At 53.5% G+C, this 25074-nt stretch overlaps 7 protein-coding genes and 2 non-coding genes across 9 annotated transcripts; 4 read left to right on the top strand and 5 right to left on the bottom strand.

Moving 5' to 3' along the window:
• Positions 1–180: 180 nt before the first annotated feature.
• Positions 181–2478, bottom strand: NOP4 (RNA recognition motif-containing protein; the record flags this gene model as incomplete). The annotated part of the gene is made up of 1 exon (XM_062916050.1): positions 181–2478. One exon carries the CDS (start codon positions 2476–2478, stop codon positions 181–183), a length of 2298 nt encoding a protein of 765 aa, XP_062762064.1.
• A 234-nt stretch (positions 2479–2712) lies between these two features.
• Positions 2713–6601, top strand: YCG1 (chromosome condensation complex Condensin, subunit G). Its single transcript, XM_062916049.1, has 2 exons — positions 2713–5844; positions 5906–6601. Exons 1-2 carry the CDS (start codon positions 3099–3101, stop codon positions 6436–6438), a joined length of 3279 nt encoding a protein of 1092 aa, XP_062762063.1. The 5' UTR covers positions 2713–3098; the 3' UTR covers positions 6439–6601.
• Positions 6602–6710: 109 nt separating this feature from the next.
• Positions 6711–6821, bottom strand: QC763_0109850. Its single transcript has one exon. It is a non-coding gene; the product is annotated as a tRNA-Leu (tRNA).
• A 527-nt stretch (positions 6822–7348) lies between these two features.
• Positions 7349–9715, top strand: ade1 (Bifunctional purine biosynthetic protein ADE1; the record flags this gene model as incomplete). The annotated part of the gene is made up of 1 exon (XM_062916048.1): positions 7349–9715. One exon carries the CDS (start codon positions 7349–7351, stop codon positions 9713–9715), a length of 2367 nt encoding a protein of 788 aa, XP_062762062.1.
• A 446-nt stretch (positions 9716–10161) lies between these two features.
• QC763_0109830 lies at positions 10162–10279 on the bottom strand. The gene has a single exon. It is a non-coding gene; the product is annotated as a tRNA-Gln (tRNA).
• A 2202-nt stretch (positions 10280–12481) lies between these two features.
• Positions 12482–14682, top strand: QC763_710560 (uncharacterized protein; the record flags this gene model as incomplete). Its single annotated transcript, XM_062916047.1, is given in 2 exon segments — positions 12482–12510; positions 12522–14682. The coding sequence occupies 2 exon segments, from the start codon at positions 12482–12484 to the stop codon at positions 14680–14682; spliced, it is 2190 nt and encodes a 729-aa protein (XP_062762061.1).
• A 618-nt stretch (positions 14683–15300) lies between these two features.
• Positions 15301–17998, top strand: QC763_0109810 (uncharacterized protein; the record flags this gene model as incomplete). Its single annotated transcript, XM_062906478.1, has 3 exons — positions 15301–15340; positions 15781–15875; positions 15925–17998. 3 exons carry the CDS (start codon positions 15301–15303, stop codon positions 16321–16323), a joined length of 534 nt encoding a protein of 177 aa, XP_062762060.1. The 3' UTR covers positions 16324–17998.
• A 133-nt stretch (positions 17999–18131) lies between these two features.
• QC763_710550 (uncharacterized protein) lies at positions 18132–22412 on the bottom strand (the record flags this gene model as incomplete). The annotated part of the gene is made up of 2 exons (XM_062916046.1): positions 18132–22068; positions 22130–22412. 2 exons carry the CDS (start codon positions 22410–22412, stop codon positions 18575–18577), a joined length of 3777 nt encoding a protein of 1258 aa, XP_062762059.1. The 3' UTR covers positions 18132–18574.
• A 1294-nt stretch (positions 22413–23706) lies between these two features.
• On the bottom strand, positions 23707–24033 carry QC763_0109790 (uncharacterized protein; the record flags this gene model as incomplete). Its single annotated transcript, XM_062906477.1, has 2 exons — positions 23707–23796; positions 23923–24033. The coding sequence occupies 2 exons, from the start codon at positions 24031–24033 to the stop codon at positions 23707–23709; spliced, it is 201 nt and encodes a 66-aa protein (XP_062762058.1).
• Positions 24034–25074: the final 1041 nt, after the last annotated feature.

Genomic DNA, 25074 nt, shown 5'->3' with positions numbered 1-25074 from the left:
TGTGATTCAGTTGGGCTCCCGAGCAGTAAAAAGCCTCCATTTCATGGTAGACAGAGCACACACACGACGGTGTATTGGCGCAGATAATATCCTCATTGAATTACACCCCTTTGATAATGCTAACAACAACCGCTCGAATCTATCTCTCTCAAGCCCATACACAAAACAACTCCATCAGCCTTACTTCTCACCCCTGAGCTCCGCCTTCTTCTTCCTCATCTCCCTCTTCCTCGCCACAATCTTCGTCCTCATGGCCAACTTAGCCTCCGCATTCTTCTTTCCCTCCTTCGTCTGCGGCTCCGCCTTACCCTTCTCCTCCTTGGGAACAGCACTCTTCTTCCCCTTGCTACTCTTATTCCACGTATCCGGCCTCTTCTTCTCCTCCTTCCTCTCCCACCTGTTCTTCCTCCCCCTCTCCCTCTCCCTCTCCCTCTTCTCCCTCTCCGCCCTCGACCCCGGCGCCCTCGGCCCCTCCTCCCGAATCTTCTGCTCATGCTGCCTCCTCCTCTGTACAACATTCGCATTCTCAATAGCAAACTCCACAATCAACCTGCTCGTTTTCCCCGCCTCATTCTTCATCGCATGACCATTCAGCCACCTCAACCCCATCAACGCCCAGCGGTGCGAGGTGTACTCAATAAACCCATACCCCCTGCTCTTCCCCCCTCCCTCCGCCTTCTTCTCATCAATCTTGCTCCCCTGTACCGTCTCAAACACAATCTTGGCTTGCTTAACCACCCCCTTCCCCTTCTCCTTCCTATGTCTCTCCGCCTCCTTATCCTGCTCACCACCCCGGAGATTCTCCTCCTTCGAAAGCGGCGCTCTCTTCCCCTCCTTGACATCCTTCGCAAAACCCACCACCGCCTCCCTGGCCAACGCCTTCAGGGCCTTAGAGTCCATATTAGCAGGAATATTCCTTACCGCCAGGCGGGTGAGCGAGATGTGAAGCGCCGGGTTGCTCTCAATAAGCTTCTTCCTCTGCTTCGCGCTCGCCTCGCGCATCTTGATCTCCTGATCGGAGAGCGTCTTGAAAACGGGTGAGCTAGCGGGGATTTGACCCTCCTGAAGCAGAAAAAGACGGCGCTTGTCCTTGTCCTTCTTGGACGCGCTCATTTCTTGCAGCCGCGCAGCCTCGCTCTTGTCAACGGCAGGGGCGACCTGGAGGATGCGGCCGTCAAGGGTGTACGTTCCCTCAGGGTCGAGGGTTTCGTCCTGCAGGACGGAGTGCTTGGCCAGCGTGGGGGCAGGGCGACGGGGAGCGCCCTTGAGGCAGGAGACATAGTCGTCGTGGTTGAAGAAGCAGACGAATCCAGTACCCGCGGGCCGGTCGGTGCCGCGCTCTTTGACCACGCGAGCGTACCTGACTGCACCAAAGGTTTCAAAGTGGGCCTTAAGCTGCTCGTCGGTGGCGGTGTAAGGGAGGTTGCGGATGAAGACGGTGGTGGAGTTGTCAGTGGACAGCTTCTTTTCCGGCTTTGCCTCTTCCTCGTCGTCGTCTGATGCATCCTCAAACTCGGCATCGCCATCCTCGTCCATCTCCTCGTGTGAATCCTTCTCCTCGTCATCATCTTCGTCCTCGTCCTCGCTGTTGACATCTTCATCATCATCCTCCACCTCGTCCTCGAGATTCTTGCCGTAATTCTTGAAGAAATTCGCCAGATCGCGATCCTCCTGTGTCATGTTCGGGTCCTCCTCCTCTTCCTTCTCCTCCTCCTTTTTCGCCTTCTTGGCCTTCTTCTCAGTCTTGGTCTCCTCGCCACCCTCCTCTTCCTCCTTGTGCTGCTCCCAAGTCTGCTTATCAACCGCCCAATCAACCGCCACCGTCCGCCCGTCAATCTCCTTGCCATTGATAGCCTCCAACGCCTTCTCCGCATTCTTGCGACCCCGAAGCGTGACGAACCCAAAACCAGAAAGCTTCCCCTTCGAATTGGGCAAATCCGCAAACTTGATCTTGCCAAAAGGCTGGAACAGCTTGGCGAGCTGCTCCGACGACTTGATGCTCCAAGGCAAGTTACGAATAATAAGCTTGGGCGCCTTTCTTTGCTCAGCCAACTCCTCCTCCCGCTGGCGCTTTTCGGTGACGACTCTTGCAGCGACCTCGGTGCTAGCCTTCGCGGCATCGCGGAGACGGGGCTGGGCAATGTCGAGCCTCAACCTGCGGCCGTCGAGGAGCTCGTTGTTGAGCTTGATCTTGGCCTCGATGGCATCTTCGGGGTCGGCGAAGGAGACGAAGCCGTAGCCGCGGGAGGTTTTGGTTTTGGGGTCGAGGACGACGGTGGCGTGTTTGACGGGGTAGTGTTGGGAGAAGAAGTTGGTGAGGGACTCGCTGGTGGCTGATGGGGGGAGGGATCGGACGAAGAGGGATCGGTTTTTGTCGACTCTGGGTCTTTTGTTGGGGTTGGAGGAGGATTGGTCGGTGGAAGAGGTGGTGGCCTCGACGGGGCCGTCCTCGCGTTGGCGTTTTTTGTCTGCTCCCATTGTTGCGAGTTTGGTATGTGAATTTTTGGTGGTTTTTCCGAGGAGCTGGTCCCTGGCTCAATTGACAATTGGAAAGAAAAAAAAAAACCCCAGGGAGGTGGGTTGATAAGAAGCTTATCGTGCGAAAAGTGGGGGCTTTCGTGCTCCTTGCCGCTAGAATCACGGCCTTTGAAGATAGTCGTGATGCCTTCAAAGATGAATGATAGGCCTTACATAGAGTGCAATAAGCCTTTAAGGATGTTAAATGCCTTTGCACTTTTAATAAACCTCCAAAGATAGTCTGAAAGCCCTTAAAAATACTTGGAGAGGCTGTTGAAGATGGTCGACGGTATCGCTGTTATCTTGTTAGGCCTTGAGACGTCCCTGCCAAGCTGTGGGTCATACCCCTCCAAACTTTCGCGCGCTAATCTCGAACAGGAAATTGCTGGGTAAACAAACAACGTTCGCAAAGTCGCCATTCACTTGTCAGGCTCCTTTTCTGTAACAACCACTGCCATTCTCCTACGACACGACGACACCCTTCACAACGACACCCCCAATGCGATTCCTGAACCGGATCAAAATTACAACTTGAACATTTAGAAACCAGCCCACGGCGCGCACAAAACCCCGTCGCCAGCATGGCCCCCCGAGCAACAAGATCAACCCGCTCCTCCACCGCCGGCGGCGGCGCCACCTCCCGCGCCAGCACAACAGCAACAGCCACTTCCCGCTCCTCCCCAGCCGTAAACTACAACATCCCCGAAGAAAGCCCCGACAACGCCCTCCGACAGCAAGTCGCCGCCGTCTTCCGCGACGCCCAGCGCACCACCGCCTCCCACCGCAAGCTAGCCGTCACCCTCCGCAAGATGCAGGAAGCCTGCTGCTATGAGCCAACGGCTACCAAGAAAACTGCCACGACTACCAACCTCGGCGACTTTGACGAGGATGACTTCAACACCGAGTTTGTCCGCTGCGTTCTGCGCGTCATGCCCGTCAAGAAGTCGGAAGGGGTAGGCGAGAAGACGGTCAGGTTCATTGGGCTGTTTTTGCGGCATGCGATTGACAAGGACAATGAGATTACGGGCGAGGTGGATATGGATACTAGTACTATGCCTGAGACGCCTGCTACGAGACTCACGACGTATCTGATGGTTACGATTTTGCCGTTGCTGCAGGCGAAGGACAAGTTTGTGAGGTATCGGTCGACGCAGTTGATTTCACACATTATCAGCTCGCTGGATGCGATTGATGATGATTTGTTTCAGAAGCTGAGGTCGGGGTTGTTGAAGAGGATTCGGGACAAGGAGGCCATGGTAAGGGTGCAGGCTGTGCTCGGGTTGGGGAGACTGGCGGGGAATGAGGTCGAGGCTGAAGAAGATTCGGAGGATAGCGAAGGGGGTGGTGCGGGCAGTGGCCTCTTGGATAAGTTGCTGGAGGTGTTGCAGAACGATCCCAGCGCTGATGTCAGGAGGTCGCTTTTGGTGAATCTGCCTATTCTGCCCAAGACGTTGCCTTTTCTGCTTGAGAGGGCGAGGGATCAAGATGCGGCGACGAGGAGGTCGGTGTACTCGCGGCTGCTTCCCGCGCTGGGTGATTTTAGGCACTTGTCACTTTCGATGAGGGAGAAGCTGCTCCGATGGGGTTTGCGCGACAGAGATGAGAACGTCCGTAAGGCGGCCGGTCGTCTGTTCCGTGAGCGCTGGATCGAGGATTGCGCGGGGACGCCACCGCCTGCTGAGACCGGTCAGCCGGCTGAGGTTTCACCCCCTAACCTCGACGCGCTCCTTGAGTTGTTGGAGCGTATCGATGTCATCAACTCTGGTGGCGAGAACGGCATCGGTCTTGAAGCCATGAAGGGTTTCTGGGAAGGTCGTCCAGACTACAGAGAAGCCATGGTCTTTGACGACACCTTCTTCGAGACTCTGAGCGCCGAGTCCGTCTTTGTCTGCCGAACCTTCAACGACTTTTGCCGCAGCGAGGGCAACGGCAAGTTTGAGCAGCTCGTCGAGGAGAAGCTCCCCGAAGTCACCAAGGTAGCCTTCTACCTCGAGCGCTACATCAAGGTCCTGATCGACGCCATCAAGCGTGCCGAAGAACAGGAAGACCTTGAAGAGGAAGAGGAGGAGGACACGGTGGAGCAGGAGTTCATAGCAGAACAGCTCCTCCACATCGCCCTCACGCTCGACTACTCTGATGAAGTCGGTCGTCGCAAGATGTTCTCCCTCCTCCGACAGACCCTCTCCATTCCCGAACTCCCTGACGAGGTGACCAAGTTGACTGTCAACGTCCTCCGCGACATTTGCGCCCCTGACGCTGCCGGGGAAAAGGAATTCTGCTCCATCGTCCTCGAAGCCGTAGCCGACGTGCACGACACCATCGTCGACGAGCCGCCCGCGAGCGAGAACGATAACGACGATGAATCGTTCCACTCGGCTCAGTCAGAGGTGTCCACCCCCGACCGCGACACCACCCCGACCAAATCCTCCAAGAACAAGAATGTCCCTGCGCTGTCCGAGGAGGAGGCGGCCAAGAAGGCGATCAAGGAGATCATGATCAACATGAAGTGCTTGCATATCGTACAGTGCATGCTCGCCAACGTGACGGGCGATCTCCAGCAAAACGACCATTTGGTTTCAATGCTTAACAATCTTGTTGTGCCAGCTGTCCGTTCCCACGAGGCGCCTGTGCGGGAGAGGGGTCTGGTCTGTCTGGGTTTGTGTTCGTTGTTGGATAGGTCGCTGGCGGAGGAGAATTTGACGCTGTTTATGCACTTTTTTAGCAAGGGGCATACGGCGCTGCAGATTACGGCGCTGAACATCTTGACGGACATTTTGAATGTGCATGGGTCACAGCTGTTGTCTGCTAACCCTACACTGTTGAAGGTCTACATCAAGGCTTTGAGGTCGGGGGCGAGGCATCCTGAGGTGCAGGCTTCTGCTACGGTGGCGGTGTCGAAGTTGCTGCTTGGGAGGGTGATTTCTGATCATGACTTTTCTGCGGAGCTGCTCAAGACGTTGGTTGTGGCGTACTTTGAGCCGGCGAGCAGTGACAATCAGTCTGTCAGGCAGGCGCTGAATTATTTCCTGCCGGTGTTTTGCTACAGTCGGGCGGAGAATCAGGACTTGATGAGGATTGTTGCGCTGGATGCGCTGCACACGTTGTATAATGTAAGGGAGGGGCTGGAGGATGATGACGCGGATGTGGATGAGGAGATGGTGAGTTTGGCGACGATTGGCGCTTGCTTGGTGGACTGGACGGATCCGAGGAAGTGTTACTACCCGGGCAAGGAGGAGGGGGTGGAGGGGGAGAGGAAGAATGTGAATGCGGATGTGCATTTGGAGTTTGCGAGGGGGATTTTGGAGAGATTGTCTGGGAGTGTGCCGAGTAAGTTTGATCCGTTTTCCTTTCACGTTTGGCCGTGTGGAGAGTGCTAACGAGACGACAGGAGAGGAAAAGAAGATTATTGCTGCGCTGCTTGGCAAACTTTATGTGTCTCCGGCCTCAAGTGAGGAGCTCACTAGAGACATCTATGCCCTGGTTTGTGAGGCTGTTGAGAATGGTCTTTTGACTGATGCGACGAGTCGGAACTCGCTGTACAAATTGCATGTTGGGCTTGGCAAGATTGTCAACCAGCTTGATGCTGCTGCTGTGGCGGCGCAGATGAACTCAGCTGAAGGTCAGGTACAGAGGTACAGGAGGAGCGTTAGCAGGGCTAGTTCTGTTGGGCTGGGGAGTGTGGCCGGTGCTGCTGCTGGAAACAATGCTGGAAGGGAGGGCTCAGTTGTTTCATCCAGGGCGGGGAGCATCATCAAAGAGGAGGATGAAGAGGAAGAGGAGGCGACGGTTGTGTTGAACAGGACGGAGCCGGTGATGAAGAGTATTGAGGAAGATGATGCGGAGGAGGATGGAGATGATAAGAGTTTGGTCAGTGAGTTGTTGGATGAGGATGAGGAAGATGAGGGTGAGGACACTCTGTGAATGCCCGGGGATGATGGTGTTGAATAGTGGTGTAGGGATGAACATATGGGATGGCGGGCTGCAAGGATAGCATGACTGGCCGGGTTGTTTGTTTTGTTTGACATGTTATGAATATGATTTGAAGACTGATGTTATCTTTTGAAAGACCTCGTACATTATGGGACATATGAGGAACTCTTGTGGACGGTTGGTCTTGAACATTCGCTTGGTCGGTTGACCTCGAGCAGCATCATGAGCCGTCCCTCTGAGCTTGTCTTTCAACAAATCAGTACGGTGAGATGGCCGAGCGGTCTAAGGCGCCACGTTAAGGTCTTCCTTAATCAACATCTTCTCAAAAGATTCCGTGGTCCGAAAGGGCGTGGGTTCGAATCCCACTCTCATCATTCATTTTTGTAGTTTTTGCATTCCTCACTTCATGCAACCCTTGAGAGTTTCGAAATGGTGTTGGCGAACAAGTCGGGAACCCTGGTTTCCCGATAGAGCAGTGTGAAGATCAGAAATTGGACAGCTCGGTTGGTACTGAGAGCAAGGCGTGCCCTGAAGCATAACGCTAAGGCTGGTGAGAGCCAGAACTCAGCGACAGCTCACAGAGAGCTCCAGTGTTCACTCTATCATCAGCTATTGCGTCCAGCTTTTCCACACCCCGACTCACATGCTGAGCTTTTTTTTTTTTTTTTTTTTGCTCTTTCTCTCAAGGTACGTACCCCATCCCCATCCGCTAATCAGACAGGAATTGGCCAATCAGCGGTGCCCTGTCGATAGCAAGCGCGGGGGAGGGGTAAAATTTCTCTGCCCCGGATTTTCATTTTGACAGAAATGGAGGGGCAATCCGAGAGCGCTGCTGGGTCAGGGACGACTCACTCTGCTCCAGTCACGCAAGTGTGACAACCACCCCCAACACAACTCAAAAATGTCGTCTCTTCGAATCCTGCTGGTCGGCAACGGTGGCCGCGAGCACGCCCTTGCCTGGAAGCTCTCCCAATCGCCGTATGTGGAGTCCATCATCGCTATTCCTGGCAACGGCGGCACCGCGGGGTTGCCCAAGGTGACCAACACCACCGCCGTTAAGCCCAACGACTACCCCGGCCTCGTCGAGTTCGCAAAGAAGAACAACATTAACCTCGTCGTCCCTGGCCCGGAGGCGCCCCTCGTCGACGGCATCGAGGGCTACTTCCGCGAGGCCGGCATCCCCGTCTTTGGCCCCTCCAGGGAGGCCGCGCGCATGGAGGGCAGCAAGACCTTTTCCAAGGACTTTATGAAGAAGCACAACATCCCGACTGCCGCCTACGAGAACTTTTCCGACTACGAAAAGGCCAGCGAGTATCTGAAGACTGTCAAGCACAATGTTGTCATCAAGGCCACTGGTTTGGCTGCTGGCAAGGGTGTTATCCTTCCCCAGACTCAGGAGGAGGCTCAGCAGGGTTTGAAGGATATCATGCAGGACAAGGCGTTTGGTGATGCTGGCAACGAGGTCGTCATTGAGGAATTTTTGGTTGGTGACGAGCTGAGCATCCTGTCTTTCTGCGACGGTACCACGATCAAGTCCCTGCCTGCTGCCCAAGATCACAAGCGAATTGGCGATGGCGACACTGGGCTGAACACTGGCGGTATGGGATGCTATGCGCCCACTAAGCTCGCTACCCCTGAGCTCCTCGCTCGTGTTGAGCGCGAGATTCTTCAGCCTACCATTGATGGTATGCGCAAGGATGGCTTCCCCTTCAAGGGCTGCCTTTTTACTGGCCTGATGATTGCCCCTGATGGCACCCCCAAGGTGCTCGAGTACAACGTCCGCTTTGGCGACCCGGAGACCCAGACGGTTCTGCCATTGCTCGAGTCCGATCTCGCCAAGATCATGTACGCCTGCGCCGGTCCTATCCCCTACCTCGAGGACGTCCCCGTCAAGGTGTCCAACAAGTTTTCCACCACCGTGGTGGTTGCTGCCCCTGGCTACCCCGAGTCATACCCCAAGAATATTCCCATGCAGGTGTCAGCTGCTCCCCAAGATATCACCATCTTCCACGCTGGTACCAAGCTCACTGGTGACGTTTTGGTCACTGATGGTGGCCGTGTCATTGCTGCGAATGCTGTTGGCGAGTCTCTCCGTGCCGCTGTTGACAAGGCGTATGAGGGCGTCAAGCTCATCAACTTTGATGGCATGTACTACCGCAACGACATTGCTCACCGTGCTTTCCGTGAGTCAGAGGCTTCTGGCAAACTCACTTATGCCCAAGCTGGTGTGAGCATCGATGCCGGAAACGAGCTTGTCGACCGCATCAAGGCTGCCGTGGCCACCACCCGCCGCCCTGGCGCCGACGCTGTGATCGGTGGCTTCGGTGGAGAGGTCGATCTCTCCCAGGCCGGTTTCCCCGGTGCGCCCATCGTTGTCGGTGCCATCGACGGTGTCGGCACCAAGCTCATCATTGCCCAGAAGATGAACAAGCACGACACCGTTGGTATTGATCTCGTCGCCATGAACGTCAACGATCTTGTCGTCCAGGGTGCTGAGCCCTTCATGTTCCTCGATTACTACGGCTGCAGTCGTCTTGATGTGTCCGTTGCTGCTTCTTTCGTTGAGGGTGTTGCCAAGGGCTGCCTCGAGTCTGGCTGTGCTCTTGTTGGAGGTGAAACGGCTGAGATGCCTGACCTTTACACTGGCGATGACTACGATGCTGCCGGCGCCGCCATTGGTGTCATGAAGGCTGAGCAGCGTCTCCCCCGCAAGGATGCCATGGTTGAAGGCGATGTCCTCATCGGTCTTACTTCTTCTGGTGTTCACTCCAATGGTTTCTCTCTCGTCCGCAAGGTCGTTCAGAAGTGTGGCCTTGAGTACACAGATGCCTGCCCATGGGACGGCTCCAAGTCTGTCGGCGAGGCGCTTTTGACCCCTACGAAGATCTATGTCAAGCCTTTGCTCAAGGTTCTGGCTTCTGAGCCCGGTGCTGCTGCTGTCAAGGGTATGGCACATATCACTGGTGGTGGTCTGACTGAGAACGTCCCCCGCATGTTGCCCAAGCACCTCTCTGCTGAGATTGATGTCGCGGCGTGGGAGTTGCCGCCTGTGTTCAAGTGGCTTGCCGAGAGCGTTGAGCCCGCTGAGATGGGCAGGACATTCAACACTGGTATTGGCATGGTGGTTGCTGTTGCTGCTGAGGGTGTTGAGGGTGTTGTTAAGGGGTTGGAGGAGGCTGGTGAGAAGGTGTATACTTTGGGTAGGTTGACGAAGAGACCGGAGGGTGGTAATGGGTGTGAGTTGAGGAATTTGGAGAGCTGGGCTTAGTTATGAGGTGACAATGAGATGGTAGAATAAAAACGTAAGATAATGACATGGGTTGGGAAATCAAAAATGTAAATAGTGAGAGGGGTAATTATGAATTTTGAGGCATTGGGGGCTTTGCTTTGATTTTACTATGATGACTTCGCATTAAGGACTGTGAACTCGCCAGTTGTGTATGATTTAACGGATGGTTCTCAAACAATCGTCTGTCACACTGCACTCTTTTGTTCAATTTCATTCCATAGTTTTGAATTGCACATACCACACCCGAAGATACAATAGGATTGTTTTATTGGTTTTTTTTTTTCCCCCTCGGAATGAATTGACCTTGAGGTGTTTCAGTGTTGAGATGTTGGCGAGTGCTTTTCTGTATCCCGTTCCACGCCGCCACCACATATGCTGAGTGATATGGCAGTTGTCTGACCTGTATGAGCATGTTCCAATAAATTGGTTCTATAGTGTAGCGGTTATCACTCCGGATTCTGAAAACAATCTCTCGTGCCCCATCATACAAAGTACGTAAGAGAAATTCTTCCGGCAACCCCGGTTCGAGTCCGGGTAGGACCTTTAGTTTTTTGGGTTTTGATATGTGTTTTGGGAGGTTAGGCAAGTGGTGTTTGGTTTGTTGTTCTGGTAGGTTTATGTTTTTGGTGTTTATAGTTTCTAAAAGGCGGAGCTGTATGTGAGGGGTTGGGGAAGTGTTTTTGTCGTCCTGTCTTTTGAGGGTATTTGGGAAGCGCTGTTCTTGTGGGTGTTTATGTATTGTAAGAGGGAGATTTACTGTGGTTGTTGTGTGTCCTTTCTGCTCGTCAGGTTGTGTGTGCGTGTGCTCAAAACATCCCCAGATTAGCTCCCTTTTCTTCTTCTCCATGCTAGATACTCCACGCTCCCTTTTTTCTTTGAGCAGACCCTTACCTCGCCCTGATACCGCCGGAGAAACGATGGAAATATGGCCTGGTCTTCATCAGCCTACAGATGAAATGATGACCTGCACAAAATCTGTCGCCAATGGTAGTGACGCATTATTAGAGCGTCGTCCTAGAGCTAAATACGCCTTTCGAGCATATTTACCCTCAAAAAAGCCTTGCTTAACGACGCGCAAAGTTTCCCACATCATCTACGATACGAAAAGCTCTTCCAGTTTCCTGTCCCACTTCGCCTTGCCCTCCTCGAGTGTCTCCTTCTTGGGGCTAAATTGTTGGCAGAGCCACCTGAGAGCAGGTTTGTGAGGGTTCTCCACATCGTGTAGCATCAGGGAGTGGTGGCGATGGAGATTCCCCAAGAAATCCTTGATGAATCATTCTTTCCCCTCGCCCACCCTATCCCTAATTTTTATTATGCCATCTCAATAGTGGAAAAAATGGCCCTGATTAACCAATAGGCTATAGTCGTGGGCAGGCCTAACAGGATGATCTGTGAACATGCTTATGAGGGTCAACATGGTGGCGAGAGGCCACCTTTGATCGGGGGGTCGTTGAGACAAGGCCGCTTCATGCTCAACTAGGTCTCCACTTCGGAGCTGGTAGTGCATCAATAGAAGAGACAAAGCCAATGCGCCGAAGAAAGACGAGCCGTCCTTGTCCACGACCAGGTGCTCCTCGGGGGGATTGCGCACCCCTCGAAACCATTGGGCTTGGATAATACTGTTCACATCCATGCCGAGCAGTTTTTGAAACCATTTGCGCTGCTCCATCAGCTCATCCCGGAAGCCCAGAATTCCCTCTCCTGTTCCCGAGCCTTGAGCCACTCTTCGGGAGTGTTTGGTGATGTCTTCCCCCCCTGGCGAAGAAATGAGGGAAACCAGAGATGCCAAGAGTTGTTTGACCACGTGTTGATGTGAAACATCATGTTTTGCACATGGCGAAGTCTGGGGAACTCCAGGTCGCTTCTATTCGTCCAGGAAAGATGCCATAGTTTGTGGACGGTGGCGTGCTTCGTGTCTAAGTCTGATAGCTCCAGACCAGAGTTGACTCGCATCAGGTCCTCGAATGCATCGAGCCAGCCGAAAACTGGCTTTTGGTCTGCATATTCGGGACGATAAGTAACATCTAGCGGGTTAGTACCGTCGAGAGCGAAGGACTTAGGTGGTGTGTAGCCACGGGGGGTGGGTCCCCAGCCTAGTTCATTGGCGAGACGAACGGGCGAGTAGCACTTTCGTGAAGAAAGGTGTGGCTATGAGTTTTGGCAGTTCCACTGAGAGAGACTGGGCTGGAGACATCAGTGTCGATGCCCTCCAGTTCGACATTTTTTTTTGGAAGAGCAGGCTTCCCATCGGGGCCTGTCTCGGACCGATAAACAGTGATCTGGGCATGCTTGGGGAATATCAAGGGCAGGTGGCACTCCTCAACAGAGGCTTTATACAGCCCCCCTGCTGGTCCGTAGAGTCTAAGTTGTCGACAATCATGTGGGAGGCTTTTCGACTTGAGAGGTGAATCGGAGATGTTAAGCATATATGTTTATGAATGAAATGTGGTGTTGATATATGTCTCTCTGGTCTTGATTGACCAGCCAATCAGAGGCCTTTCCAGCTGGACTGGGGTAGGATGACAAGAGCGGCAGGCAGATGGCCGGTCCACTTCTCCCCCATGTTCGATGGTGCGCCAGCGCCACTTCGCATCGCGGCACGAAACCAACGACCCATATCTAGTGTGAGAAATTACAACCAAATTTACTACTGAGTACCGAGTGCTGAACACTCAACACTACTCGGAACCCGACAGCTAGACCGACCGACCGACTGACCGACTCACTTACTCCCACAAACCACCCATGACCAACCTCGAAACCGAGCGACACCGGTGCGCTTCAGTTTGCCGGGGGACGACAACAACACCAAGATGTACCTCCACCCAGCTTCGAGTCCGCCATTAACAGGCCGCGCCTGGCCCGGCTGGCTACCCTCCTTTTCCAACGATGCTGGCGGTGGGCATGATGATGGGGACCATCCCGACAAGGATCTCCAGAACTGGTCGAGTTTAATCGGCATAATAACCGCCATCTGCGGCAATGTCCTCATTGCTCTGGCTCTCAACGTCCAGCGGTATGCGCATATTCGGTTACACAGACACAAAGTGGCAATGCGGGAGCGCGCAAGGCAGGCACTGAAGCATGCCAATTCTGCGTCGCAAAGCTCTGGACTAGGGGGCTATGGAGCGGCCGAGACATCCCACTCGGACGGTGTGCTGAGTGAGATCAGTGAAGAAACCCGTGATTCGACCGAGACGGACCCCCTCACGCATTCGTTCCGGTCCGACGACTCTCGCTGGAGCGGAAGCTCTGACAGTGACGAAGCCAAGGTCCCCTCGACGTATCTCAAGGACCCTTACTGGTGGTTGGGGCAGGTTCTCATCACGGTGGGTGAGATGGGCAACTTTTTGGCCTATGGCTTTGCGCCGGCGTCTATTGTCAGCCCGCTCGGCGTGGTTGCTCTTGTTTCGAATTGTGTGATAGCGCCCATCTTTTTCAAGGAGATATTCCGCCAACGCGACTTCTGGGGTGTCGTTATTGCTATTGGAGGCGCGGTCACGGTGGTCTTGAGTGCAGATTCGGAGGAGACCAAGATGGGGCCGCACGAGGTGTGGGATGCCATCACCACCATGGAGTTCAAGATTTATATGGGCGCCAGCTGCAGTCTGATTGCGCTGTTGATGTATCTCAGCCCTCGGTACGGGAATCGTACCATTCTTATCGATTTGGGCCTGGTTGGTTTGTTTGGAGGCTACACAGCGCTTTCAACCAAGGGTGTATCCTCGATGCTCTCATCAACCCTCCTCGGTGCTTTCACCACTCCAGTCACCTATGTCCTTCTCTTCGTCCTCCTCTCAACGGCCATCATGCAGGTCCGCTTCCTCAACAAGGCCCTCCAGAGATTCGACTCCACCCAAGTCATCCCGATCCAATTCGTCCTGTTCACGCTCTCCGTCATCATCGGCAGTGCTGTCCTCTACCGCGACTTTGAGCGCACTACAAAGGAACGCGCCGCCAAATTCATCGGTGGCTGTCTCCTCACCTTTTTCGGCGTCTTCCTCATCACGAGCGGCCGGCCCCGCCACGACGACGAAGACGAAGCCGCCCTCTCCGACGCCGAAGGCATAGAAGAAACCATCGGTCTCTCCAACCAAGATCCCGGCACTAACTCCCTTGCCCGGACCTCCTCCCGCAGAGGTAGCGACTCGGCAGTTGTAGGACGATCCAGGCGGTCGTCCCGCGTGAGCTTCACAAACAAACCCTTAGCCGCCCTTTCCAAGCAGAAACCCTCTCTCATCAACGGGGACGATTACGATGAAGACCACGAGGATGCGCCTTTGTTAGGTCCATGGAGGGACAGCACGCCCCCTAATCATAACCATTTCCGCCACCCAGGGATGGGGGCACATACCATTTCTTCGGATTCCGTTCCCTCCGTAATACCGTCAGCGGCAGTCTCAGATACAGACCATAACCCATTGGTGACTTTGTCTTCAACTCCCCCACCAATAACCACCATCCCACCTACCACGCCCAGAAGCCACCCTCATCCGAGGATCTTCACCACAGTAGGCGTAACAGCGGGAGGAAACCCAGTTATTTCCCCCTCTCCCTTCTCCACCACCTTGACAGCAGTGGTGACAGACAAATTGTTATCACACCTGGAAGGGTCCCCAACCCAACTCCTCCCAACCCACAAACGAAACCGACCTTCTCTCAGAAACAGCCTTTTTGTCCCGTCAGAAGAGGTCTCAGACACCGAACAGGGTCAGGGCCAGGGTCAACAAACTGTTAGCGCGGGGGTGGAAAGTACTGGTAATGAAACGGGGTTTATCAGAAGGCGGGCAAGAAGTTTGAGTCATACACTAGGGGAGTTCCTGGGTGTTAATGCTGCCCCGTCTAGAGCGGCTTCTCAGAGTGAAGAGGATGGGGGGGTTTTGGCTAGAGCGAGGACGTCGGGGGGGGAGGGGAGAAGGGGATATAATAGTGTGGAGACTTTATAACCTGACCTAGCATTGTTTGTGCTCGTTTTCTTTAGGGTGGGTAGGTGGGTGTATTTATTGGGAAGGAGACTTTGGCTTTAAAGATCGTTAGCATTTGTTTTTGTGTGGCGCACTAGCATAGGCATTTGGACATTGGCGTTTTTGTGGCTTGGAGTTTGGGTTCAGGATGGGGGAGGAGTATATATGTTTATGGGATACACTTTGTTTTTATGCGTGACAGAGGGGCAGCAGGGGGAAGGGGGGGTGAAAGTAATTATGAGGTTGTATAAATCATCAGCTTTGTTCAATACAGCGTTAGGAGATGGGGTGATATGTCATCTCTTACCACCCCCAAAAACCGTTACGGGGTAACTGAGGGGGCTGTGACTGAGTATGGGGTGTCTGTGAAGTTTGTTGTCTAATTGTGACTCTTTACCTCGAGAGCAGCGTCAAGTCATTGATAGCACCTCGGTAGGGGAGGGCAAAATTTGTATGACACAGATGTCATCTTTTTTTTTGAAGGTCCTTGTGGTTCCAGTCATTGTCCTGCCTGCCAGTATGTCCTATTTATGATCTGCTATCTAAGGTGTCCAAGCATCTATTCTGTACACCTCCTCTCGGCTATCTTTAATGCCTTCCATGGAAATTTCGTCAATATCATATCATCACTCTCGTACAGGTATGTAATTATTGAAGTTGAACGAAGCCAGGCAATACTCTTCACAAGGAAGGAGCGTTTGGGAAGGTGGGCTATCGCTCCTACCTCGTTACCTCAACCCCACGCGTTCCTTCCCTGAGCTGTTGCCCTGCCTAAAACGCGAACCTGTTTTGCACAAAAAAATCGAAGCCCTAATTCACCCTGCAACTGCCCGCAATTAGAGTTTTCGTCTCAACATCTTTGTCTCAGCATATCAACCCAGCTTAGCCACCAAGTCAACACCTCCTCAGAGCTCCCCACTACTTCGACTAGGGGTGTATTGAGGATGGGCTGAAAAGCGATCGATATCGAGGTATGTTTTCGACTTTTATTGTGTTTTGTGCTAGACGGCCACTGATGGGTTTGTAGATGGTGATGAATCCAAACACGATATCGATTCAAACTCTCCCACAACTTAACAGTCTTGATCTCAACATCTTTGGCTGTCTCCAACTACCAAATCAACGCCTACTCAGAGCTTCCTCCCTATCCCAGCTCTCAGACGGTTACTATTAAGGTATGTTCGACATTGGTTGTTTCATTGACCGTCACGAACGTTTCTGCAGCACAAGGTGAGCTTTCCGCCTGCTGGCGGTCAAGTGTGGCTTGCTCGCGCCCAAACCAAGTATTATCTTTCGTGCCTGGACGACCACCTGCCTGGTGTGCTCACGGCTCTTTATAGCTTCCTAGCGATCAGCTATCATTTCCTCCCGATTACCTCAAACACAGCAGCACATAAACGCGCAAGGACAGGTCGAGCTTACTCTCCAGCAGGAGTTTCCTCTCCTCTCGAGGTTGACGAGCGCAAGAACCAGCACCCGTTCTTTGCCATCTTCAAGTCCCCGGCCTTACCACAGCTCAACCAAAGCACTGCACCGAAGCTGGACGAGGTCTTCCGTCCTGTCTGGGACCGTCTGATCCCACCCATTGACATCTACTTGTCTATTTTGGAATGTCGAGCTTAACATTGAGAGATTTCGACACACTCCCTAAGGCGACGGACCAGGCGCCCACCTCGCCAAGCTTGTAGGCTTGTTTCAGCAACGGGACGCGGGAAATCTTCTTGACTCGGGTATAGTACCGGCTTTTCATGAGATCAAGTCGCACAGTACCTATCTCGTCCGATCCCGCACTGTCGTATCCCAGGCTGCCCTTTCCCAGATTGCCTCCTTCTCAATCAACATGATCTTTCCCCATCTTGACTTTAGACTTGGGACTCCTGGTGCTAGGGACATAACAACCACCAAGGAGGCCGTGATGAAGCATCTTCATGCAGCAGCAGACAACAAACTCAAGGTTAAGATCCGGCGTTTGCCATCACAAAAGGTGGCTCATGCCCAAATCATCACACAAGCGGCCGTTGTCCAAGTCGCTGATCAGCTCCTCGCCGTCTATTTCCCTGCGAAGATGACGATGGAAGCGCATGCAACCAGTCTTCGTTATGCCAAAGCACGTAATCCCGAGCTTGGTTTGCATCAGTCACTTCACGAGTATTATCTGGATCACCTAAACCGCTTTCCAGACCTTCAACAGGCGCTCTCGTCTGCGAGCGCACCTGCAGCACTCCCCGGAACACGAGGACGAGACGCAGCCGAGTCCGGAATCGTACTTCCTCCGGCGAGAAGCGAGGGCCCGCATGTCGAATACCTCGTCGCCGTGAGCGAACGCGCGGACCTCTTTCCAGACCTCCAACAGGCGCTGGATACATGTACCGGTGCGATGACCGAAGAGATTTGAGAGCTCATCAAGGACGTCTACGCTCAGTATCTGGAGCAGTTTTCCGGTGTTGTGCTGGCAACGCCTTATGCTGTCACCAGACCAAAGGTCGTCCGTACATACTCTGCGACATCGCCGTCGTTGGCGAGGCAGCCAAGTTATCCGAACACGATATTTTCCATATCCCTCGGTTTTACAACCCACCTGTCGTGGTCGGTGATCCAGCCCAACACGGACCCTTTATCGGAGTTTGCTTTGGGGCGCTTGTAAGCGTTGATATTGTCTTGCTGTTTATTATGCCTATTTTATATGGTTACCCCAGCATCTTTTTATTGGCGCTTGCAGCTGGCAGCTTTCCATCCAAACTCTCTTTCACCACCGTTTGCGGGCTCGAATTAACATTACCAGCAGCGTTTACTAGCCTAATATCATCCATCCGAGCCCTGGATCAGCTGTGTTTGTGAGCGCTGCATGACTCAACTGAGCTTTATATATCCACAAATGAGTAATGTCTTTGATGGCTCCGTTGTTGGATGACTGGGTTTTACTCGACGAAGATAAGATGAGGCACTGGAAAGACTTCGAGGGTTTGAGACAGTCCTTGATGACGAAGACGGTACAAGGTGAAATGAAAGGATGGTGACTGGGTTTTGGAACGGGCCGTCAAAGATAGTTGATATGTCTTTGAGAATAGTCAGTAGATCAAGCGCAGCGCCGGCAAGAATACAGTAAAAGGTGACCCGGTTGGCGAACATGCATCGACCAAAGGGCAGAGTATGGCGAATCTTGCATGCAGAAAGGTCATCTTCAAAGATAATTACTGAGTTTATGAAGATGGTTTCTAGGTGTTGAATGTGTATCGATGGGCCTGTGAGGATAGTTTAAAGGCGTTGAATGATAGTTGAGAGGGGATTTAAGACAAGGTTACCTCTATCAGGAATGCAGACTTTATTACAACTCTCTTCTGTAATACTGGGAAACATATATCATGATGCTGGGTGCGTGCCGTTTTTTCGGGGATAGCTACACATCACCAACAAACATAACCCACAAAAGGTCTGACTCTAACAACTACTCAATATACTATTAATTATTCTCTAACCCATCCAGTCCGACTCTATACCCCCATCCATCCCATTCGCTTTCTACCTTGTCCTCCCCAATAACCGCCATGCTATGCACAAAAGACTCAGCAAGTAATTACAACCCCCTCCCCCCCCCAATCTTGATTAAAAGCTACCTGTATACATCAACCTTCCGTAAAACCGTACCGCCGTGCTGTCATCGTACTCGTACTCATCTCGGGGTCATGTTTCCAAAAACAAACAAGTCATCAGACATCCCCCGCAAGCCAAATACAATAGTAGTGGCAAAACAGACACGCCTGCCTCACGCTATACGTCCGACGTTTTGCCATATCGTCATATTTCTCCAATTCATCCCATAACATCATTGTTTTCTTTTGCGCAAAAAAAAAAAAAAAAATAAAGTCATGACATCTCAAACATCCCTCACACCCCTCTGTATCCTCCTCATGGCATCCCGGTGCGCCTCCAACATCCCCCGATCCCTCCTCATCCGCTCCTCAAATTCCCTCTGCCTCCCCTCCCTCTCCAGCCTCGTGCTCTCCAGCCTCGCCGCCTCGGCCTCCTTTTGCTCCATCATCACCCCGCGTTGAATGTCAATGTTCCTCTGGGCTTCAACACTACTTCCAGGGGTGTTTCCACTGTGCCGATCTCCTACCGATTGGAAAGCACCCTTGAGACTGGTCATGGAGGTGGTACTTCCTAAATTAAGCACCCCCCCCGAAAGAGGCGGGCCGTGGTGGAAGCCATCACCTCCGACAGACCTGTGTCGGGCCAACGTCTTTGGCCGTGCGTTGGCCCGGAGGTCAGCTTGGACGCTGTTGCGGAAGTTGGCGAGCTGCGCCTGGCGAACAGCTTCGGTGGGTATTGTGCTATGACGGAGAGGCTGGTGTGAGTCGAAAGTGGTAGACTCTGTTGTTGCGCGTGGGGAAGGGTGAGAGGTGACAGGTGGCGTAGGACTTCGCAGCCCTGAACGCTGGCGTATAAGCGCCTGTTGGGGCTGCATAGGCATACTGCTCTGTCGTATCAACGCACGGCGTTGGGATAGTGGCAGGTCATCGAGGTCGACGCCGACTGCTGGGCTTGAGCAATCGCTAGGGACATTGTTAGGTGCAGAGTGGCTGTGCAAACTCTCGTGTTCAGAGGAAGGCCTTGCGATAGGAAAGGTTGGTATTCCGTAGGGAATTGGTTCAGCAGTCTGAGTGTAGATTGACCCAGACGCTTTATTACGGAGGAGCGTCTCGCGCACACCCATGAGAGTAGGCGGAGAGTACAAGGATTGTTGGCTGATCCGTGTCATGTTCGGGACCGAGGTTGAAGACAACAGCCCATGAGGGACCGCAGATGCCGAGTTTGTGTTCGGCATGGTCCAGGTTGTATCTGAGGGAAAAGGGGCTGAAACGTGTTCAGTTGGCTCATGATCGCCCTCTTCCGCGATGGGCTCGGCGACAAGTCTCGAATTTCGCCCCTTGAGCATCACGCCCGTCATGGAAGAGGAGCGATAGGGACCGTTCAACTTTCCTTGCTGCAAGTCAGGCGAAGAGCCAGGCTGGATAGCAGAGGCATTCGAATCTGGATACGCCGAGAACGATGTCCTGGAACTGCTCCTGCTGACAGGTTGGCCTGTGTAGTTTGACATGGCGCTAGCCGATCGAGGGGCGTATGGGGGAATGGTCGCATTCTCGGCTGTTTGCTGAAGGTCGACAACATCAAGGGGCGCCGGTTCTTCGTCTGAGCCGTCTTGTGCTGCAACGATCTCTTGCTGGAGCTCATCTGGGTCAGGGATCTCAGCCACACTCAGGTGTTTCGCCCACTCATTTGTACGATAACACAATGCTACTCGGGACAAGGCTGGTGGAAGATTCCCTCTCGTCAGACTGGCGGCAACGGAATCCAATGATTCCCCTCTAACCGCAGCATCATCCCCATCTTTTGCACCGTCCTCATCACGCTTGGGGCTTCCCACAGGGTCCGCCCGCAAGCTGTCCTCGTCAGGATCCATCTTCTTCTCGACCTCGGAGTCAGCCTGGAATTGCGGTAAGGGTGCAGGATTCTTTTCTTCAGGAACAAAGCCTCCTTGTTCAAGAGCCGGCAAGGGCTTGGCCGAGCGTGACTCGGCAATAGCAAGCACGTCCACGTTGGAGAGCCTTGTGGGTATCTCAGGAATCATATCACCAACCTCCCTAGAGCTCAGCGACGTTTCCGCCTCTTGTTTCATCTCAGGGACTGCCGCCTCTGTCCTTTTGGCTCCCGGCGTACTAGACTCGGCCGACTGGGGTTTTGATTTCCAGGCGGGCAGTTCCATTTTCACATCAGTAGTTGGCGATGGTGTCGCTGAGACTTCTCCCAGAGAGCTCAAGTCGTCCAAAACCGCAGCAAGAGAGTCGAGGTCGTCCCTAATTTGGACACACTCGACAGCCAACTCTTCTGCGCTTTCACCCACTCCCTCGATGATTCCACGCTTGCTGTGGGCAGACCGCCGGGAAAGGCCCCTAAGCAGCTTGGCCGAACCACTCGACAGTCTCTCGGCAAGCTTTTCCGCCGTTGAATATCTAATCCGAGGTCCAGGCACATTCTCCCGGCCTTCCTCGTCGGCACAGGTTGCAGCAAACGAGGAACGACCCTCCTCGCTTTTGGCATCGGACAGCTGGAAAGGCAGACTGAGAATGGGAACCTCAGGGGTGTGAAGCGAGTTTCGTTGAGAGTTACGTTGTGAGCTGCGTCGAGAATTCATCATGATATAACTCTCGCGTCTCATATGACCATCGTGAGTGTGCGAAGAGGTAACCTCAGGGGTCGAGCGCCCGCGAAGCTCGTCCTCACTAATCCTGACCGTGAATCTTCTCCCATCACCGACGTCTCTGGCGATAACAGTCTCATTCATGTCGGCCTTCTCCGAGGGCGTAGGGTCCGCCAGAGGGTCGACATATACCTCGGCCGCTACAATCCCATCAGTATCAGTCGGGGACTTGGTGCGTCTCGAGTAGGCCAGAGTGGCAGAGCTGTGACGAATTCGCTTCTCGTCATCCATATCGCCCAATGCCGAGTCGGAGGCCTGGTGGGTCGGGGTGTTCTCGCCATAGATACGCTCCCAGCGATGGAGCTCGCGAGCCGTCATCTCCTCGACTTGGCGGCCGATGATCTCCTCTTCGATACGAAGGTTCCGCTCTCCTTCGGCAATCTCCTCCTCACGTTTGCTTCGACGGTCTTTGATGAGACGCCAGAGCCTGAGCTGAGAAACAATGCCGGCGAGGAAGATGAGTATTGTGACAGCGAGTTCAACCCGAATGCCGCGTGTGAGTGGGTAGGTATTCGCGCCAAGGGGAAACAGCTTGTCGTTGAGTGCCCAAATGTACGCCCAAAACTCCTTGAGACCAGCGCGAGTGAAGCAATCGATTCCGAGAACAGTCACGGTGGCCCCTGAGAAGGAAATACATGCGATAAGTGCATATGCCCGAATCTGAGTCCATGGCACAAAGTACACCCCGAAGCCTGAGAAGGTGAACGAGGCAATGAACAAAACCTTGCCAACAGTTGATGGGACAAGTCCACCGGGCTGAAGAGTCAGCAGCCACATGCTGAGACAAAAGCCTCCCAGAAGACCGGCCAGACACTCGGTGAGTTCCTTAAAAACGATGGCAAGGCCGCCGAGAACAGCTCCGGTGCAGACAGCTGCTACCACGTATGCTCCGTGGACAGCGTCACTGACTGGTGGCACCATGACGTACAAGATCAGCGCTGTTGTCCCTAAACTTGCCAGGTAGGCGGTTGAGAAAAAGGTGTGTAGCCATTTTGTCTTGATCCCCACGATAGCATAGACGAAGCCGGTGATGAGCATAATGGCACCGGAAACAGCCCATCCGGGGGTGATGACAGGCTGTAGGGGAAGCTGGTCATCTGGAAGCGGAGCTGGAGAACGGTAAGCTATGGTGCTCAACAATCAGATGCTGGCAGACCAGATCCTACTTACCATCGAGGGCGCTGGTGTTGAACAGAGATGCCGGATCAACAGTTGATTTGGCAGAAGGCGGCAATGTGGACGAGGGATTTAGGGTACCAATGACCGGAGAGCCAGAGGGGGCGATTGACCTTGTCGTTTCCGATCCGGCCTCTGTCAACGTCCGAGTCGGCGTGACCGTTGTCGAAAGGGTCACTTCGTCTCGCTTTGCTGGCCCGAGGCCACCCGCAGCAGCGAAGCCAGCCAGAATCCCCAGACAAACCAGAGCTTTTCCAGAGCTCTGTGCAAGCTTCATATTGGCCAGCCTGCGAGTTGCGCGCTCAATATCGTGACCGCTATCCTAAGTTGCGCGGAGGCCCTACTGGAAACCGACGGGAGCAGTTTGCCAGCTCATAGCACGGTGAAGAAGCAGCGATGTTCTTTGACACCGGATCGCCTTTCAACAAATACTGCCAGCGTTGGGTGGACTTGATGACGGTGATACGGAACGGATCAGACTGAAGGAGGCCCGGCAGCAAACACCGGGTGCTGAAGCTCAGTCTAGACGCTTGCCTGGGACAGGAGGGGAAGAAGACGAGGGACATGCGGCAGATCAAACGATATGACAAGGCGGAGAACATATAACAGGTAGCTGAGAAAAACCAGGGATTACCGGCGGGCGGGGAGGGGGTTTGGAGCCAGTGTCAAGCCACTCGAGGCAGGCCCCAAGGATGAACTGGTCCATGATCCGCCGACAATAACTGGCATAACCCGTCCACGAGAAACAAGATCTGAGATGGGGCCGCTCGTCCATATCACGGTACGGTTAACGGGATGGATATCAGGAGACGCCAGGAAACAGCAGGAGCCTCGACGAGCCGGCACGAGCGTCGAAGGCGTCCGCTGGGAGGCCGGCCATGGCACACCAGGAGACGTCCATCGTCGACATGGTGCTGGGCAAGCTGTAGTTCGAGTGGATAGTCAGCGAGGCCAGCACTCGAAGCAGGAGATTAGCGGGACGTCAACGAGGTTGACGACTCGACGTGGGGTGCTCAATGGGGTGTGTGACTGCGGCAGAGGCGTCCAAGCTAACGACCGGCCTCCGCAGAGCCGACAGGGTTCAGCAACGCCGCCAAGGGGTTGGCGCGTGCCGTATCCGGACCTGAGGTTGACAAAAGTGGGCGCTTTCATCCAAGATTGCCCAGATCAAGACGCATCGTGCGGCCGTGATTCGCTGTGATGTGCTGTTGCCCATGCCTCGAGCTCCGCTTCAACGACACCCCAAATCTTGACACAGCCAAATTCATGGAAATCCAGTCCAACGTCGGACATTTTCCTCCCCCATGCTGGAAATCTTGTGGACTCGTGTAGTCTACGCTACCACTCTAGACGCAGTTCGTCCCCAAAAAAACCTGGTGTCTCTCCGGATGAGACAGAGTTGACGCAGGCTAAATTACTGACCTTTCGCTGGTTGCCGTACGGAATCAGCCCGGCAGTGAGCGGCGGGAGGCATGGTGAAGAACTAATTTGATGGCGGCTGTTGTTACCGAACGTGGCTCAACTTGCCATCTTCTGGCTAGGCTGATGAGGACTGGTTTGTTATCCCCGTCTCACATGTCGAGAGCACGAGATGCAATCGGCCGACTGACTGCCGGAAAACCGAAGGAACTTGGAGTTGCTCTCCCACAGATAGCCGGTACCTGATTTCCATTAATTAGCAGTTTGCGACGCCAAGACGCGGGATGTTACTTGGACGCGCCCAACCATCCAGAGGCCATCATACGGTCCACGTACCGTGCGGATGAAGAGATAGACGAGAAACAAACCACGATAAACAAAGACAAAAGAAGAAAGACTTGCGTCCTCTGCTGCACAATGCTCGTCGATGATCTCGGGTTTATTGGATGTGGATCTGCCAGCGCGACAGCCAGCAGCATGAGCGGGGAATGAGAAAAACGAGAAAAAGCTGGTATTTTCCCCTGCTGTGGCTTTAAGACCTGCCCTGATCTGGCAAATGGGACACACTATCAGTCAGTACATTGGCCCCTCTTCAAGCGGTCAACTTCTTTCTGTTCTTGGGTTGTTTTGTTCCCTCCACTTCATATACCACAAGTCCCTTCCCCAACCTCCTTCTGATGCAGAAAAATTGTCGTTCTCAATTGGCAGTGGTGATGTCACAATGCGATGTTAAAAGCTACGGCCTCTCCACTCTTCCCGCAAGGCTAACTTTCAGCTAGCGCCATATTCCCGCCAAGCTGGAGCTAGAAAAGGACAAGTGGAGTGGCTTTGCAGGGGCAAATGTCACCCCACAAGTGCACGTCCCTCATCGAGGCTGCCATGGGCCGAACCTGAAGCTGACTACTGTTCAACCATCATGCCTTCCACATTTGGCACCAATGCATTTATGCACGCCTTTCTTGGGCTTGTGTTTGTTTGAAGACTCGATGAGGAAGGACAGTCCACCTCCGGACGTCTCAACTGCCCGTCTCGGCGCCTCTTCCAAGACGTTGACAATGACAACCGTCACAAACTGTAAGCAATATGAGACAGACAGTGGAAACATACAGATACGAACATGTTCACTTTTTGATCTGATATCTGCAGCCGAAAAGAGCTGGACTTACCCAACCCTGCCAGGATATCCTTGCCTTCTAAACCTGGACCATTTACCGGCTCGCAGACGGGCAAGAATCAAACTGTCAGCGTGAACCCGGCAACGAGTAAGACTACTAGACCATGAACAAAATACTATCTGCACCAGGCCCAACTATCCAGGAAGTTAGTTAGTCCTGGTAACTCGTTGACAACTGACAACCTCCTATGGTTCAACATCTGGGGCCCAAAATGGCATCAACGCTCAATATCCCTGGCAAGCAACATCTTCGGATTGTACAAGCACCTCTGCAAATTGGAACCCCCCCAAGAGAAAGAAAGAACGGAAAAGAAAAGAAAAGGGTCAAAAAGAGATGGTGTTCACA

Source organism: Podospora pseudopauciseta (assembly GCF_035222475.1).
Source record: "Podospora pseudopauciseta strain CBS 411.78 chromosome 7 map unlocalized CBS411.78m_7, whole genome shotgun sequence".
NCBI classification, from domain to species: Eukaryota; Fungi; Ascomycota; class Sordariomycetes; order Sordariales; family Podosporaceae; genus Podospora; species Podospora pseudopauciseta.
This window is presented reverse-complemented; position numbering and strand designations above follow the sequence as displayed.